This window comes from Misgurnus anguillicaudatus, chromosome 20 (genome assembly GCF_027580225.2).
Source record: "Misgurnus anguillicaudatus chromosome 20, ASM2758022v2, whole genome shotgun sequence".
Taxonomy (NCBI): Eukaryota; Metazoa; Chordata; class Actinopteri; order Cypriniformes; family Cobitidae; genus Misgurnus; species Misgurnus anguillicaudatus.
The window spans coordinates 15,502,112-15,520,339 of NC_073356.2; the positions used below are offsets into that span (position 1 = coordinate 15,502,112).

At 37.2% G+C, this 18,228-nt stretch overlaps 1 protein-coding gene across 2 annotated transcripts in view; it reads right to left on the reverse strand.

Annotated features, from left to right (window-relative positions):
* Positions 1-8,175: 8,175 nt before the first annotated feature.
* ctdp1 (CTD (carboxy-terminal domain, RNA polymerase II, polypeptide A) phosphatase, subunit 1) overlaps positions 8,176-18,228 on the reverse strand; it is a 112,575-nt gene continuing 102,522 nt past the window's right edge. For both annotated transcript variants that reach the window (XM_055220634.2, XM_055220633.2), the window contains one exon: positions 8,176-9,373. In XM_055220634.2, the coding sequence (XP_055076609.2) occupies positions 9,332-9,373 (42 nt within the window). In that variant the 3' untranslated portion in view covers positions 8,176-9,331. The remainder of the gene's footprint in view (positions 9,374-18,228) is intronic.

Consider the following 18,228-nt stretch of genomic DNA (forward strand, 5'->3'; position numbering starts at 1 on the left):
AGGTGTGGTTAAAGTGATTATAACTTAAATGTAGGTTTTACATTATGAATGAATTACTGCATTTCACTTATTTACATTTAAAGGTCATCTATTTTATTGCTAAAAACAATGTTATTTTGTGTATTTGGTATAATACAATGTGTTCACGTGGTTTATGGTTAAAAACACATTATTTTCCACATATTTCCACTCCAGAAATGCACAGATTTAAAAAGCTATGTGTCCCTGATTGGCCAGCTAATCTGATTGGCCTGAATACCTCTGACGTCAGCCGGAAATGTGGCGCTCCTTACCATGTTTGAAAGATTCGGTCACAATGGAATGCTTACAGGAGTTAACTTACAGGCTGTGAGTCCAAGCGGGAGGATTTATGAAAATATCGGTCTTGCCTACATCGCCAATCCCAGGAAGTAAACTGTTGCCTATAATCTGTGTCCAATAAAGAGATTTACGTTGGAGACGATAACTCGCGTCATCGTTTACGTAGTATTTACCTTTTGTATATCGTTAACATGTATTAATACACACTTACAATCCAAAGGAAATTTAAAAACGTGAATTGGACAACAGGTGCTCTTTAATCATTTACAGACACATTTAAAGGATTACTTCACATTTATAAGAAAATTTCCCGATAATTTACTCCCCCCTCCTTGTCATCCAAGATGTTTTTCTTTCTGCAGTAGATTAGACATCAAGTTTTTTTAGGAAAACATTCCAGGATTTTTCTCTATACAGACTTGGTTTGAAGTTACAAATTGCAGTTTCAATGCAGCTTCTAGGATCCCAACCAATGCATGAGGGTCTTATCTAGCGAAACAATCATCATTTTAGCCCAAAAATTAAAAATATGTACTTTATAACCACAATTTCGCATCCTTGGGATGCGCGTTTGTGACCTTACGTATTACGTAATCATGTTGAAAGGTCCCACATGATGTTTGGTAATCTACTGCTTGTTTACAAGTGTGGAGAAGGAGGACTGTTCAGAAGTTAATGTATGTGGAATAAAACTAATTAATGTATTTATGTTAGTTTATTGTTCAAAATTGTCATGTGTGACCTTTCGATGTGATTACGTAATACGCAAAATCATGGACGCGCATCCAAGGGCTATCAAGACAAGAAGTTGTGGTTAAAAGTAAATTTTATTTTTTGGAGGAAAATTATGATTGTTTCCCTAGATAAGACCTTTATGCCTTATTTGGGATCTTTTAGACCCCTCTGAAGCTGCATTGAAACTGCAATTTGGACCTTTCAACCATTGAAGATTACTATATGGAGAAAAATCCTGAAATGTTTTCCTAAAAAATAAATAAGCCTTGATACTTAATACTTGTTGGTGCAACCCAGCCTTGTAGGCAGGAGGAGTTAACAAGTTATGTTAACTCCTATGTTATAAATAAAACTCTATTATTGTATAAAAGTGAAGTATGATCGTCATAAAGGAGGAAACCCCTGCAACAAATGTTTTGTGAGTGATTTTATGCTCTAGGTTGAGAACTGTGCTTTTAAATTCATTAGCTCATTGTCGTCTTTTCAGGAGATTGCAGTCGTGGGTGATTTGGAAGGATCTGGATGAGTTATGGTGGAGGTAATTGAGCTTCAACATTATTTCCACTCTCAGCAGAGAGACTCTGCGAAACCTATTCAATGTTTCAAGCACTTTATGACCTCCCGCAGCATAACTACAAGCCCTGTTCATGAAAACCTCCTGCATCAGCACCATTAAACATCATGGGCAAACAGTTACGTCTTTTATTTATGAGTAATCACACATGGATGCCATAAATACTGCTGTGTGACTAAACACAATGACTTGCCAACCTCTGTAGGGAACCATGATATTGGTTTAGCCATTTTGATTGTGATGAATGTGTTCAGATATAGAGCATGTGGTGGTCTGTGGAGGGCTTAACCCTTATGTGTTGTTGGGGCCATTTTTGGCCATTTTTGCAATTTTTTGTCTTAATTTGGCCACAACTTTGTCTGTGTTTCAGCAAATTGAATGATTCTTGGTGACAAATCTTATATTTACACATATTTTAAGAAAATGCTTTGAAATTTAAAAAAAACTTAACAATATACTGTGGGCAAATTTACTACCCTTACGTGTTGTTAGCGGCCAAAAAAGGCCACTAAATTAAACTGCTGTAAAAATTTATCAGATTCATTTTTTTCTATTTTTTTTTGCATAAATCTGTTAATCAACCTCAGTACTGATCAAAACTACCAAATGTTTGCAAAAATTCCATGATTTTAACTCTTTCATTGCCAAGTTTATAAGTAGTGTCACTGATTTGGGAAAAAAAACACACACAAAATGACCGATTTTCAATATAAAAAGTGAATGTGGACTGGATTTTCTTTTACCTTTTTTACAGTCTTGGGCATGTCAAAGATTGGTAAAAACATTGGCTTTGGTGCAGTTTTGGTTTTTGTGCAGCCTCAGATTTAATTTTTTTCTCCCTCATTTATTGTTTGTGGCCATTTTTTCCCCATTGACTTCCATTGTGACAACATTTTTTGATTGCAGAGCCATGACACCTTATTACCACGCATTCTTGATTCTTTGTGGTTTTACCTTTTGCGGGGAGGTGAAGTTTGTCATTTTTGCTGTTGATCACCATGTGACACCATTAACCCTTTAGTAGCCTGTGCAAAAAAACAGAGCTTCAATTCTGGATAGTACATTGAGTTATATGGAGTATAACAGCATATTAGAGAGAGTGTGTGTGTGTGTGTGTGTGTGTGTGTGTGTGTGTGTGTGTGTGCGCGTGCGTGCGTGCGTGCGTGCGTGCGTGCTTGCATGTGTGTGCGTCTGTGTGAAAAAATCTGTAAAAAATCTTCTCTGAATCAGATTTATGAACAACATTTATTATGAACCAAAATGCAAAAACAACTTCAAATAAAATGAACAATGAAGCAAGAGTAGAAGATGGATGGAGAACTAAACAATCAAACTAATTTTTAGTGTGTATATGTGTACGTGTGTGTGTTCAGTCTTTTCAGCAGGACTTGCAGCATATTACTTGGTGCTCTCTGCAAGTGTGTCTACCACAACGGATACAAGTGCTGACTGTTCTTTTTTTGTTCTGTACACCACTTGCATGTTCCCCTCTTCACTCCTGAGCTGCTGGTGCCTGCTGGTGTCTGTGGATTTGTGTCTAGGGGACAGCTACAGGAGAAAAAAATCCCTCTCACCAGTGCAGCACTAACTGGTGCGCGAGGGTGGTCCTCTCTCCTCAATACAAACACTAACCCTACACACACACACACACACACACACACACACACACACACACACACACACACACACACACACACACACACACACACACACACACACACAATGGTGTTATAGTCCATATAACTCAATGTACAAACCAGAAATTAAGCTCTGTTTTTTTGCACAGGCTAATAAAGGGTTAATGGTGCCACGTGGTGATCAACAGTAAAAATGACAAATTTTACCTCTTTGCACAAGGAAAAGCCACAAAGAATCAAGAATGCATGATAATAAGGTGTCATGGCTCTGCAATCAAAAAATGTTGTTATAATGGAAGTCAATGGGGAAAAAATGGCCACAAACAATAAATGAGGGAGAAAAAAATTAAATCTGATGCTGCACAAAGACTAAAAATGCATCAAAGCCAATGTTTTTACCAATCTTTGACATGCCCAAGACTGTGAAAAGGGTGAAAAAAAATCCAGTCCACAATCACTTTTTATATTGAAAATCAGTGATTTTGTGTTTTTTTTTCTCAAATCAGTGGCATCACTTATGAGCTTGGCAGTTAAAGAGTTAAAATCATGACATTTTTGGAAACATTTGGTGGTTTTGATCGGTGCTGAGGTTGATTGACAGATTTATGCAAAAAGAAATTGAAAAAAATATTAATCTGATACATTTTTACAGCCATTTAATTTAGTGGCCATTTTTGGCCGCTAACAACACGAAAGGGTAGTGAATTGGAACAAGGCACAAGGGATAAGAGAAGCTGACTACCCACCTCACCCACAGAACTAAGCCCATTGGAAGTCACACTGGAGTTAAATTTTTCCACTAAAAGATTTACTAAAAGCTGGCACCAGCGCAAACAGTCTGATCTATACCACACTAGACCACACCTTTTCAGCGCTAATTATCCACAATTATCCATGGTCTTTAATAAATCCTGACAGTCATTAATGGCAAAATTATGCGGCAACACTATCTCACAAGAATTCGTACAAATTTTACGAGTTGGCTAATTCGTATGAATTCATACAAAGTTAATAATGCAAAAATGTACGATTCTTATGAAAAGAACAACAAAAAAAACTAACCCCAACGTCACAGGTGTCAAGGCAAATCGTACAAAAACGTACAGATGTGGGCGTATGAATTTATACGAATTAGCCAACTCGTAAAATATGTACGAATTTTGTGAGATAGCATTGGCGCAAACCATCATTTTGCCGTTAACGACTGTCGTAATTTACTAAAGACGCATAGTGGATAATTAGCGCTGAAAAAGTGTGGTCTAGTTATTTTTGCGATTGACTTTATTGCATATGCATTTCTAGGAGTTTCCCTTTCAGACGCAAAATTCATGAGAGGAGATTATTTAAACGTTTCATGCAACGCAATAGCAATCACTATGTTAAGTTGTTTAAATGTATTTGTAGAAATTTATGTCATCTGTGAAAGGCGTAGGACCAAAAAATGTTTAACCAATCATAGATCTTGGTCCGAACGGACGTTGCCTTTTTTGTCCATCGACCGTAAGCGTAATTTGAATGCCACCGCGCAGCTTCTTCGCGCAGACACCATACGTCATTGGCTATGTAAACAGAGGAAAATGGCAAACTTTCCTGCTGAATTGACATCCTGCACAGGAGCCACAAAATGAAAGACATCTTTTAAAACAACAGCAAAAACTGTCTGGATCAGCGAGGAGCAAAAACCCAAATGAACATCTGTAACTTTACTGCTTTACCACGAGATGCAGCTGCAGGAGGCAAAGGGTCTGAAATGGTCGTTGCACTGTTTATTTTAGTAAGGTAGGTACGCGATATGTTTATATTGAGATGAATTCAGATATTCTACTTTTATGAAACATTGTGTTGCTTATGAAATTTGTGTTCGTTTACGGATTAGCGTAACAATACAGTTACTACGTCTACACAACCGAAAGTGTGCTTTAACTAATTCTGATGTAAACACGTTGTTTATGTTGGAAATGTTATTCACTTTGTACTGCAAAGTTTTCTCACTGGTGAATGTGCATGTTCATGTGTTTTGAAAGAGGCATGACTTTGGATGGCGATTTGAATGGAGGGTGGGATTGTGATTTCAAAAAATACCCCATGATAGAAAACCTGTGGTGGGGACACCCATCCATACAGCTGTCAGTCAACACTAGTATACCTTTCCAACATCAGATCTCTGGGAATGATGGATACGAAAAAAAAGAACATGATAAAAGAAAGCTTCTCTGAACCAAGCAGTGATCTGTGCCCCATCTGTGATCTCCATAATATTTGAATGTATAATGCTTAATTGCTAAAAGTCTCACAGTAACAATGAATGTCAAAATAAGTGGCATATATGGATGACCCTAGGTTTTAATAACTTTTTATTCACTTTCTGTGTCCTTATTAAAAAAGTTTATGCTTTACTCTTTAACCATATGGTGTCAATGTGATTTTTAATGGTTAGAGTCAAATTTTCTTTAGTTCAAAAAGGTGTCATAGCAGAGAACCCACAGGTGTATTTCTTCCATCTCCAATTATTTTAGCGTATCGGTGACCTATTCACATGATTTTGTATGATGTCATTTGCATGTTTATGCACGTTTTGCTTTCAAACCTGTGATGGGTTTAAAAGTGGGGGTAGTGATGTACTTCATGCTTTTTTGCTAATAATCATATACATATTTTTACAATTCACATCAGACAGCTTGTAAAATAGTTACATTTTCCCAGGAAATCAGGTTGTTTCATCATATTAAAGGTGTAATGTGTCAAATCTTTTGACAAAAATGGAATATAATTTACATAACTACGTTTTTGGTGGTGATATGTTTTATTATCTTAAAATGAGCCATTTTATCTACATACACTGTAGGGTCGCCTTCGGGTGTGCCTCATACATCTTTCAGGGTTCCCACGGGTCCTTGAAAGTTTGTGAGTCTGGGGGGAAAAAATTCAAGGCCCTGGGAAGTTTTTGAAAATAAATACATAGATACAGGTCATTGAAAGTGTTTGAATCTCATTTATGCAAGAAGTTTTCTGGGAAAAAATCCATATTATTCCCTGTGTAGTGTAGGATAATATCATAAAAATTTTAGCCTTTTAAGCACACGTGCTAAACTGTTCGCTTTAAATGCTTATATCTTCTGTATGCAAATGTTGATTTATACCAAAATGCTTTTTTGCATAGTTGTGTTGACACATGAAAACATCTCTGGTTACGTATGTAACTGTTGTTCCCTGAGAAGGGAACGAGACGCTGCATCTCATTTGCCATTCTTCCTGCATCCCTGTAACGCCGTCTTTGGCAATATTTCAGATAGCGATATACTTCCTGGCTCCCGCGTCACCCTGTCTTTGTCGTTAAGCCTCACCATTGGTTGAATTTAATATACACATTTAGATCCACTTACCCCTGGAGGCGTCCCCAAAGTGTCACCGCAGTGACGCAGCGCGAGTTCCCTCGAAAGGGAACTGTAACAATGTATCTTAAAAGATAACACGATGCTCTCACTTGAAACGTGTCCCCACATTTAGTCCTTGAATTTAAGGGTATTGGACCTGGAAAGTCCTTGAATTTGAAGTTAACTAAGTGTTTTTTCAGAGATTTGACACTATCAGAGCATTTAAGATATTCAATCCATTGAACCGGACACATCATCAGTATTCCAGACATGCTATAGATTCACAGCAAAGCAGGATGTTTTTACTTATAAAGACAAGGGCTGACTTTGAGCGGTACGATACAAAGAGATCATAAAGTCACAGTACAGAGACAGATTGTGGTCAGTATGGAGGGAGGAACGGCCGTCAGTGATCGTAACTAAAGATGAGCAAATGTCTACAAACCAACGGAGCGTACAAAAGAATAACAAATAAGCTCATTTCACTTTATGAAAGGCTAGCAGGGACCATTTCTGCTTTCCAATTAACATTACTCTCTAGCTGCTTTAGAAGTGCAACATAAACCAATTTAAAAAGTTTAAAACCACATTGAGGTTTTATTGTTACTCTCAAGGCACTGCTCATATTATTTTGCTCCTGTATGATGTATAGCTTGCATTATTTCTAATTTGTAAATTGTTAGACATAAGTCTCAAATTGATCATATAAATATAAATGTTTAATTAAATATAAATGAAAAGGCTACAATAAGTATTATAAGCAGCTTATATTTTTGTATTATTACTTATATTAATTTACATTCGAATTGTTTTGATATTTAACAACAACAAAAAAAAACTTTAAAACATAAAAATAACTTTAAAATAAGGGAGCACTCAACATTTTGTCCTAAGACAAACAATAAGCATGAAACTACTAAAGTGAGCAGTAAACAGTTTTTTTTTTAAATAATTATAATGTTAGCAAAGTTAAAGTTAAAAAGTGTATACGAAATGTTACAATAGCCCTATTTAAAGGAAAACACCACCGTTTTTTAATATCTTACTATCTTCTCACCTCAACTTAGATGAATAAATGCACACCCATCCTTTTTAATACATGCACTTTTTGTACAGCGCATCGTGAATGTGTTAGCATTTAGCCTAGCCCCATTCATTCCGTAGGATCCAAACAGGGATGAATTTAGAAGCCACCAAACACTTTCATGGTTTCTCTATTTAAAGACTGTTACATGAGTAGTTACACGAGTAAGTACAGTGGCACAAAATAAAACGTGGCAAGTCTTTAAATAGGGAAAACATGGAAGTGTAAATTCATCCCTGTTTGGATCCTAAGGAATGAATGGGGTTAGGCTAAATGCCAACACATTCACAACACGCCGCACAAAGATTTAGTGCACGCATTTGAAAAAGATAGGTGTTTATTAATTCATCTAAGTTGAGGTAAGTACATAGCAAAATATTAAAAAATTGTGGTGTCTTCCTTTAAGACATTTCATTGCACTGCATCCAACACCAAACTTTGAAACACCAATATTATAAAACAAATCTTTATTAAATGAAAAGCATCTTCTTGGTCAGGTAAGAAATAGAATATACAAACACTTTACATTGTTGAAAACAACAACAACACAAGGAAAGAAAATGCATCAGTCCTAAACAAGACACGGAGAAAAGATACCATTAAGAGACCATTTTCTCACTTTAATCTTAAAACTGAATCAAATCTGGACATTCAGCTTTTTAAAAAGCATAACACAATGCATACCAATCTAGAAGCAGTCAAACACAACTGATCGTAGATCAGCACTCGAGTTCAAAGTCACTTGATGCCTACAAATCCAGATCGGATCAGTCTGTACAGTGATGGTTTGAGGTGGCGTAAGCCAGCCAAAGACCCGGTTTAACGGTGTCACCAGCACCTGCTCCTCTCGCAAAAATAATCCTAATACCACACTGCGAGGATGTAATCGGTCATCATTTTACAAAACACACCAGCTATTCAAGTTTTCTAGCAGGTAACAAGACTAGTGGGCGTGTCTAAAGGTGCTGGTGTTCTGGGATTGGTGCAGCACAGTGTCAGTCACACTCAGGGCTTTAACGGCACTCGGCAAAGAAAATAAGAAAGCAAAGAGACAACACAGGACACATTCAGACGTCTTAGTTTGACTGCTGGTGAGGACCACTGAGGCCTCCAAACATCTTCTGAGGAGTAAGATGAGTTTTTAGCTGCTGGCCCACATAGGCCCGGTTCAGACTCTTTGGCATTCGTGACCAAGTAGTTCAATATTAATTTCATTTACATTTATATAAAAATTTGTTTTGGAACTTGAACAAAATAAGTAAAACACACAAAAGCCTACTCCCCAAACCTCTACAGTATAGAAATTCACAATAAAACTTTAACTTTCCTACTAAAACTATCTGTACACGTCTATCTACTCCCCCCATTTGTTTTGATACACATTAGCTTGCGCTGTATAACAGCGACACAAACGTATGTTTATATATCTCGGGTACCATATGAAAACGAAGGATTTGATTGGAGCACAATTCATTTGCATCACTTCTTCATCCAATCAAGTTACATGAAGTCATTAAGCTCCGCGTCCAGTGCGGCGGCCATCTCATCAGCCTCTGAGCTGCTGCCCTCCTCATCCTCATTGGAGTCTTTACTTGATTCATCATCTTCATCGTTGTCTTCTCCGGCCTCCAGCTTCCTTTTGTGGCCTCTAAAGAAACACAAGAGGTGACGGTCAGTGATGCTTGTTAGTCAAAGGAGTTCGGAGAGATATGCTCATTGGTTTAAAAGGGTCTGGTTGTCAGGGTTACGAGTGTTGCTGACAGTGATTGGTTGCAAGCACTCTGTCAAGGATTGCAGGCCGATGGTCTGCATGGCGCAATCTCCACCTGGATCTGACAGCCGGTGGAGAGGACCGGTGCCAGGAGAAAGTTTGGGAAGTGAAATGTTGTGCTTGGTGCGTGTCTCAATAAATAATAAAAAGCAACATCATATTTTAGGGATATGGCAGTTTGCATGAACAGGGTATAGTAATAAAAAAACAACAAAAATAAATGTATGATGCAAAAAAGTTAGACAAACTATTATTATTTAAAATTAAACTAAGATAGTGTACTATTACAGTATCTATAGTAATGTAGTACTATATACTGTATTGTAGTAGTAATAAGTAGTAATAAAAGCTTTTCGTTACTAAATAAACTGATAATTTATTGTTTTAAATAATGCTTTTTAAAAAACAACTTTTAAATGCAATAAATAAATAAAAATGAATATGCAGAATCTCAAAAACAAAAAAATACAACATCTGCGGCTGCAAGCAATTAACGTGCAGACTGGGACAATGCAAATATCAAAGAGACTTGTGTTTGTAGTGCTCACTTCATTTGAGGTAAGTCATAATTTTTCAGCCCTGTTAGATTAAATTATAAAGCCTAAATGGTATGAACAGTTTGACCCCATGCTGCGTGCGCACCCGGTAGACATTCAATGTTTACAAACCTTGAAGGGGTCTATACAGAATTAATATAAACAGTAAACCCACATATAGGCTTGTTCTGTTAACAAAAACTTTTATTTTGCAAACAATTAGTCTCAACTAATCATTAGGCAGCCCGATGAAAATTGTTCAACTTTGGGTGAAACCTTCAGCTTGTTAATGACCACGTTAACATGCACGCTTATAATTCAATTAGAATTGAAATTTGGCAATATTGCGATTATACTTTACCTAATGTAAACAAAATACTTCAATAAAAACTCATTTAAGCTCACAATTGCAGTTAGTATAATCGTATTAAAAGAGGTGGCGTACGCCATTTTAATCGCAGTATCCGGCCATGTAAACACTTAAATCGCATTTATACCGCACTAACTGAAGTGACATTTTGTACTTGACAGGCTATGTAAACATCTTACTGCGATTAAGGGCCAATCCCATTTCTCTGTCTTACCCCTTCCCCTTACCCCTTAGTTTTGCACGTTCACGTGAGAGTAAGGGCTATCCCAATTCTCGTTTTGATCAAGGGGTAGGGCTAAGGGCAAGTGGTAGATACCCCTTAAAACCAAGAATTTCCGCGAGCTTACTTGAAACCAAGGGGTACCCAGAATACACTGCGCAACCGGCAAAAATGGCGGCCAGAGCGTCCAGAGAGTCCCATAAATGTAAGTATTTTCGGCTTAATAATTAATTTAAAAATTACTAACGTCTTGTTTTGTGCTCTACACAGTCCTGTTCATATATATTTGAATTATGTTCTTAATTTAAATGTTTTAAAATTTCGCTAGTTTGCTACGCTAACGTTACGTTGCTGATTTGCACAACATTCCCGTATTTGCTGATTTGCACAACATTCCCGTATTTCTCTAACTAGCCATGAATGGACTGCATGCTTGTCTACAGTTTTAACTAAATTCCATTAACGTTAGCAGCGAATTTCGTTTGATATCAGTGCATAACACTACTTGCTTTGGAGACATCGGTATGTGCTTTACGTATACCGTCCTGTATCACACAGGGACGCCAGAAGAAACTCGGCGGCTGATTCACTTTCGCTTACACTTGCACTCGGCATCTTGGAAGTTTGTGATCAACATTTGTCGCGTCTGGTGATGTTGCAGCCAGCAAACGACGATGTATGATGACGTAACCGTAACCAAGCGGTGTCTCATTTCATAGGGGTATGTTTTCACCCCTAGCGCTTAACACTTGGTTTTGAGGGACAAGGGCTAGGGGTAAGACGAAGTGGTAGGGGAAGGGGTAAGACAGAGAAATGGGACCGGCCCTAAGTCTTACTTTGATATTGGAAAAATCACATTATTGGTGTACATGTAAACGTAGTAATTGTCACTTTTCACTCAGCTGTCCAATCACAGTGGAGGAGTGGCGCTTAACTAAAGAAACGCCTTCAAGCGCCCACAATTGGCGTCCGCTTGCTGTTTTCAGGCACGTTTAAAAAGCTTTGGTGTAACCCTGCAATCCTATTAACCTGTAACCCATAAGCAATTCTGTTACCTATTATAAAGTATTTGTTGTCACGTGTTGTCACAATTGAAGTTTTTAATTTTCATGTTTGTTGCATGTTCATAACGAAACACAAATTACTATTTTAAACTTTTCCCACGTCAGAGTTGTTGGTAACAGGGCTGCAATAGCAGACCACTGAATAAAAACACTTCAGTCATTATCTATCAGAAGTCGCATGATGCAATGATGTGCTATTGTTCACTAAAAAAACTGAAAGCAGGGTTCAAATATGGAAAAGTAAACATCAGGCTCTTAGCAGAGATTAGCAGCACAGTGAAAGTGCATCTCACAAACAAACGCACAATGACTGCATTCACTTCTTTTATGAATGTGTATTTCTGTAGCATTTCTAAAAGTAAAATGATCCAAGCGTCCATTCAGCTGTAATCACATGGCTCTCAAAGCAAAAAAACAACACAAACACAGAGAAATGAGCTCACACTAAAGTGCTGGCTGATTGAGCATCATTATTATTGAGTTGCATTTTAATTGTACTTGATTGTGTAATGCACTAGCAAGTTTGAACAAACATGTTTTTTTTTCATCATTTACCCATATGTCATTTCAAATCGAAATGCCTTTCTTCAGTAAAAAGTTTAAATGAATTTTCATGCTGCTTCTATTCCTATGAAAAACTTTCCTTTTAGCTTTTCTGTCTCTTCAGAAGACTTAAATTGATTTCCATGTAGTTAAAATGTTAAGATAAGACAGAATAATATGAATTCTCTTATTTCTACTCATTAATAGCTCAGGCAAAATCATAACTGGCTGGTCTGGGGTGGCAGTGCCCCCCAGACCCCCCAAACTCTGCCTATGCTTTTGCCTTGTGACACTGGGGTTGTAGGTGGAGTTCTGTTATTTTATTTATTTATGATAATTGTATGTTTATGTATGATTTACTTCGTATGAATTCATAAGAATTAGCCAACTGCTAAAATCTGTACAATTTCTCGTAAGATCAGGCTAAAAAACACAATCTGACAACCACACACATGCTTTAAATATAAATTTATAAATTAGTGCTGGGCAAAGATCAATCGCGACCAATCGCACACAAAACAAAAGTGACCCTTTTTGCACAATATATGTGCGTGTACTGTGTCTAATTATATTTAACCACATACACATTCATATATTCATTTCAGAATTGTTTTACTTATATATATAATTTTTTTCCATTTATTTTTAATATAGAATATATACAAATATAAATAAATATATATAAACATGTAAATGTTTCTTAAATGCATACATGAATGTGTGTGTATTTATTTATACATAATAATTACACACAGCACATACTCATATATTATGCCAAAAATCACTTTTATTTTGTATGCGATTAATCGCGATTAATCTTTGCCCAGCACTAATATAAATACAATTTGATGAAATTCAATGGGGACCGTCAACTGTGTGCTTACCATCATTTATCAAAATCTTCTTCATCATTTATCACAATACTTCCATAATATTTAATTTCCTACTATGGAAGTCAATGGTTACAATCAGCTTATTATCATTTATCAAAATATCTTATTTTATGTTCATCAGATAAAATAAATTTATACAGGTTTAGAACAACAGGACGATGAAAAAATAATGACAGAATTTTATGTTTGGGGGAACTTTTCCTCTAATGCTTGTGAGAAAGTTTGGAAAAAGACGGATATAATAATGTGCTACCAGTACGAAATGAGAGCAGTCTGCCATTATATCTACTGACAGTACAGACGTACGCTTTGATCGGCAGACAATATACGTGTTACACATTTAGTGTGTAATGATGAATCCACAACCACCTGCTGACAGAGAACCAGCCTGACAGTGTGAAGAAAAGATAAAAGAAAAGGAAGGACTGAAAACCAAAAGCACTGCGAAGGAAAGTCAACCTGATGACAGATCAGAAGATGTCTTTGAAGTATATGGATCTTATATGTGGTGAAATGAGGATTACATCTATGTCTACAGTAGCAAATGAAAAAAAAATACATAAAGAAGCTACAAATTTGCACACTCCGTTTTGAAACTCTGATCCATTACATCATTATGCAACTATTTCATCCAAATAAACAATGAATGTAAATGTAGTTCAACACTGATTTATCACCCAGCCTGGAAAGATCAGTCTGGTGTCTTCAAGCAAACCAGACACTCAAGCATAGCACCATTATTCACAATCTTGCATAGTTTGCCATGTATAGAGCTAACACATCTATAAGAAATACCAGTATTCAGCAGCAAAAGAAAAGTGTTCAAAGTTTAGCTGTCTATCTGTTCCAAATATTTCATTTATGCAAGTTAATGGGACATTTTTAAACATATCTTTAATTTCTCAACATAAGATAAAAAAAGTAGAAATAGAAAGCATGCCTAATCTACAATAGGTTTGAAAGGATACACAGACTGCAAAAAATACGGACATAGCGTCCGTGACGTCACCCATAGGTTTGTGAAAAACTTTTGTTTTGAAGTCAACCGTTGGCGGAGCCTGCCGTTGCCATTTTGGCAGCGCATCACTCACGGATAACCAAAAATGGGTAAAGAGGCAGGACGTGGGTGAAGCTAGGTGGCTGCTTGATGAAACCACACCCACCTAAGCATGACTGTAATGACAGCAGTGGCAGTTCACCCATCACTCAAGTGGCCACACCCTTAATTATGCAAAACTTTAAGGCTTAATATAATTTAAACAGATTTGGCAGGGCACGACATAAGGGACTGCCCGGTTGCCCGGGGCCAGTGTGAGAGAAGCTCGGGCCAGTAAACAGTAATGTCACTTGCCCGATCGGGCCAGTGCTTCACCCTCAGTCACTAAAATATATTTCTGTCTGCGGCCGTTTGTCTGTATGTACTCTTACGCAATGTTACCATTGAGACGGATTTTAAGCGGCGCGAACGTAAACTTCTTAGCAATATCATAAAGTTTCTCTTACCTTATTGGTTGTTGTGGTGACTGTTGCGTGTTTTGCGTGATACTCAGCTGGTAGCAGTAAGTTAGAGCAAAGATACGTTAAGATGGCGGAGGCGCCGGCGCCATCCGATTATAAGGCCAAACGTAAACTTTTTTAGCATCTTGGAAGCATACATTTACTTAGATAAAACACGAAGAAAGAAAGGATGCGATGTTTCGACCAGTTTTCCGTCAATTTCCAGGTTTAGCAGACAAGTCGGGATCCTTTTTCGTTAGGACCAGCAACTACCGCAAACAAAACGTCGAAGCCCATGAGAAAAGTCTGATAACGCTTCATCTGGTCCACTGAACTTAATGGCGAGACGTATGAATAAAGAGAATTTCCAGCACATCGAGAGACATATCAACACAGCATTTCACCTCATCAAGAATGAACAGCCATTATGTCATTCGAACGGTGTATTGACTTGCTTAAAAAAAGAGTTCATGTGGGATCCCAGTACCACACAGATATTGCATGTCGGATAAGGGTGTCACGATTTCGATTTTTAATCGAAATCGATCGAAATTAAGTCACAACCTTGAACTTCGAATTTAAATATTGGATCGTCGATGCTGCCACGCCCCCATGTCACGTCCGGTCGGCTTGCCAAGCGGGGGAAAATAAACTCTCAGAAGTGCCTTTAAAAACATCCGTCCAGCGGAAAGCAATTTATATTTTAAACACGAGGGATGTATTGCTACAACTCCTTGAAATGCATATCATAAACAGGATTAACAGTGATCTGCCTAAGGACAGAGTGCAGCTCTCTGCACGTGCACGAGAGAGCCGCCAAGATGCAGCGGGTTATATTTAAAAAAAAAGGTATTGTTTGCCTCAGCTCGCATGAAACGCATAAAACTGAACAAATACGTAAGGATTATTACTTTAGTTTATGACTTTGGACAGATGCGAGATGCGCATGTACGTGAGACAGAGAGAAGCGCAGCTGCTTATGACACACCGGTTATAGTTCAGATAATAGGAGTCCAAGACGCGCGCATTAAGTCTATCTGCGTGCAAGAAGGAATTCTCTCTCTACAAGCTCTCTCGCGTAAAGTAAAGCCCACAAACCCCCATGCGAGGAAAAGCACGCAATGTGCATGTTAATGTGAAACTATAATAATAATAATAATAATAATAATATAGGCATATCATTTTTTGTCTTAAAAAAATCTTTTAAAAATCGAGAATCGAATCGAATCGTGACATCAGAATCGAAAATGTAATCGAATCGAGGAGTTAGAGAATCGTGACACCCCTAATTTCGGAGGTAAGAAATATTTGGTTTTGCTTCTTTATTAATAGTTAACTCTTTCCCCACCAATGATGAGTTTAAGGCAATCTATATTTCCGCTATTACCCACTAGGTGGCGGGCTTACCCAACTTATAAAACACTGGAGCATTCACTGATATTATCTGATCTCTAACAAACATCCTAAAAACTCACCCATATTTGAGAGGTGATGAATAAAAATGAAGATGGGATGAAACTGTATTTTGTTTGAAAGCAGAGGAATCAGCATTAAACTTTTGTGAAAATCATAAAAAATGCTGGAGCTGGCGTTAAAGAAATAAGTCCACTAAATGCTCCACTATTTGTTAAAATGGATAGAACTGCATGGAAATATATGCAGTATATGAAGAGTTTGGTTCCAAAACGCGATAAACGCCATTTTTGAAAAAAATGAGTTACTGCCAAAATCAGTATTATATCAGGTCAGTAGTTAAAAGTAAATAATTAATTTTACGCAAAATCCAATACCCGCCGTGATATTCTGTCATCTTTTCTCCCTTTTTTCCCAAAATGCGACAAACGCCACTCCAGCTATTTTTCAGAAAGCAATAAATCCATTTCTGATATTACAGCGGACCATTCACGCAATGTAAACAAACATGGCGGCGCTGAGTACACGGAGTCCTAGTTTTCCTCATCTACTTTGTACTTCGTGATCAACAAACAAAACAAAATAATACTTTAATAGCATTGCCAAACCTGTGATGGTTTTCTGTGATGGGAAAGAAACGTAAGCCATCAACAGCTAATAATTTCTGCGAGAGGCACTCGGTTGCTTGTTCTCCAGACAGCATCAAGCTTCTCATGCTAAAACATTGTGTTCTTACAAAGTAAGTGTTTTGGTTAATGCCATTAATGTTTATTTTTTAATCATTGCATACCACTAGTCAACTAAATAAATATAAAATGGTAAAGATGAATGCACATTTATACATTGATTTAATAGATTTATAGCATTTTGAAATAAAAAACTGTCATGGATTTATTGCATTTTGTGGAAAAAAGAATTCGTTTTTATAATAAATGTTTGAAAATCAAGTTATGGATTTGAATTTTTTATGTTTTTATAACCTAAAGATGCTATGTGAAAGTTTGTAACAGAAAATAGTGGTTTTCATCTCGTCACTTTCTTGGTATAGAAAACACGTTTTTACCGAAATTTGTCAAAATGGATTTATTGCGTTTTGGAACCCAACTCTTCATATATTTTCCCTACTTCTGGTTTGTTTCCATCACACAATGATTTTGACCTATTATAACATTTTCTTAATATTTATAATTCTAGATTCACAGACACTATCTTTGAGGTTATTTGGAAAGAGATGCTAGATTAAGGCAATCCACTTTATTAGCGTACTGGCAGAAACAAAAACAACACTGTATAAAATGTAATAACACTGTTTTAGTAATATGGGTTAGTTAACGTTCTTGCAAAGATTTCTTTTATGAATTATCTTTTGTGCAGTTTTTATGCTGAAATATCTGAGACCATAGCCATGACAGGCTAATGATGAATACAATGTGTACAATTATATCTGACTTTTGAATTATTCTTTTTAATATGTGACACAAAAATATTTTTTGGTGGGGCCATTGAAAATTTTGGCAGGGCAAGTGAAAACCTGAACCACTGGCCCGACTGGGCCAGTAGAATTTTTTTTTTGCGTTGAGCCCTGTTTGGTAAAAAAAAATTCACCCCCTAATGCTGCGTTTACACCAGTCGCTGTAGAGGCGTCAAGCGAAAGTGATTTCAATGTTAAGTCAATGTGAAGACGGCGCCTATTTTGCGCGAATGCCGCGAATTGAGCGTTGCCGCGGCAAATGCGCGAGTTTAAAAATTTTAACTTTGCAGAGAAAACGTGCTGTGTTAACCAATCAGGAGCTTGCTCTTGTAGTGACGTGATAACAGAAAGTGAGCGGAGTCGCAGAAGCTCCTCCCATGACGCAAATTTCCGCATGAATGTCTCAATGACTAGAATTTCACGCGCAAATGGAAGCGAGTACACTCAAACTGTTCAAGCGGCAAACTAGGCGATTTTGACGCCTCAAACGTTTTGTACCAGGCTGTAAACATATTATATTCTACTGTAAAGTTGGGAATTTTAACATGGAGGTCTATGGGAATTGATCCCTTTTGGGGCCAGCCTCTAGTGGCCGTCGACAAATTGCAGTATAAGTCACTTCTGTGTTTGCTTCATCAGAAAGTTGTAAAGTTACCCCTAACCCTTTCAGAGAAAATGGTCAAAAATGGTCCCTAGCAGTCACTGGGACAGTACCCTTTCAAAAA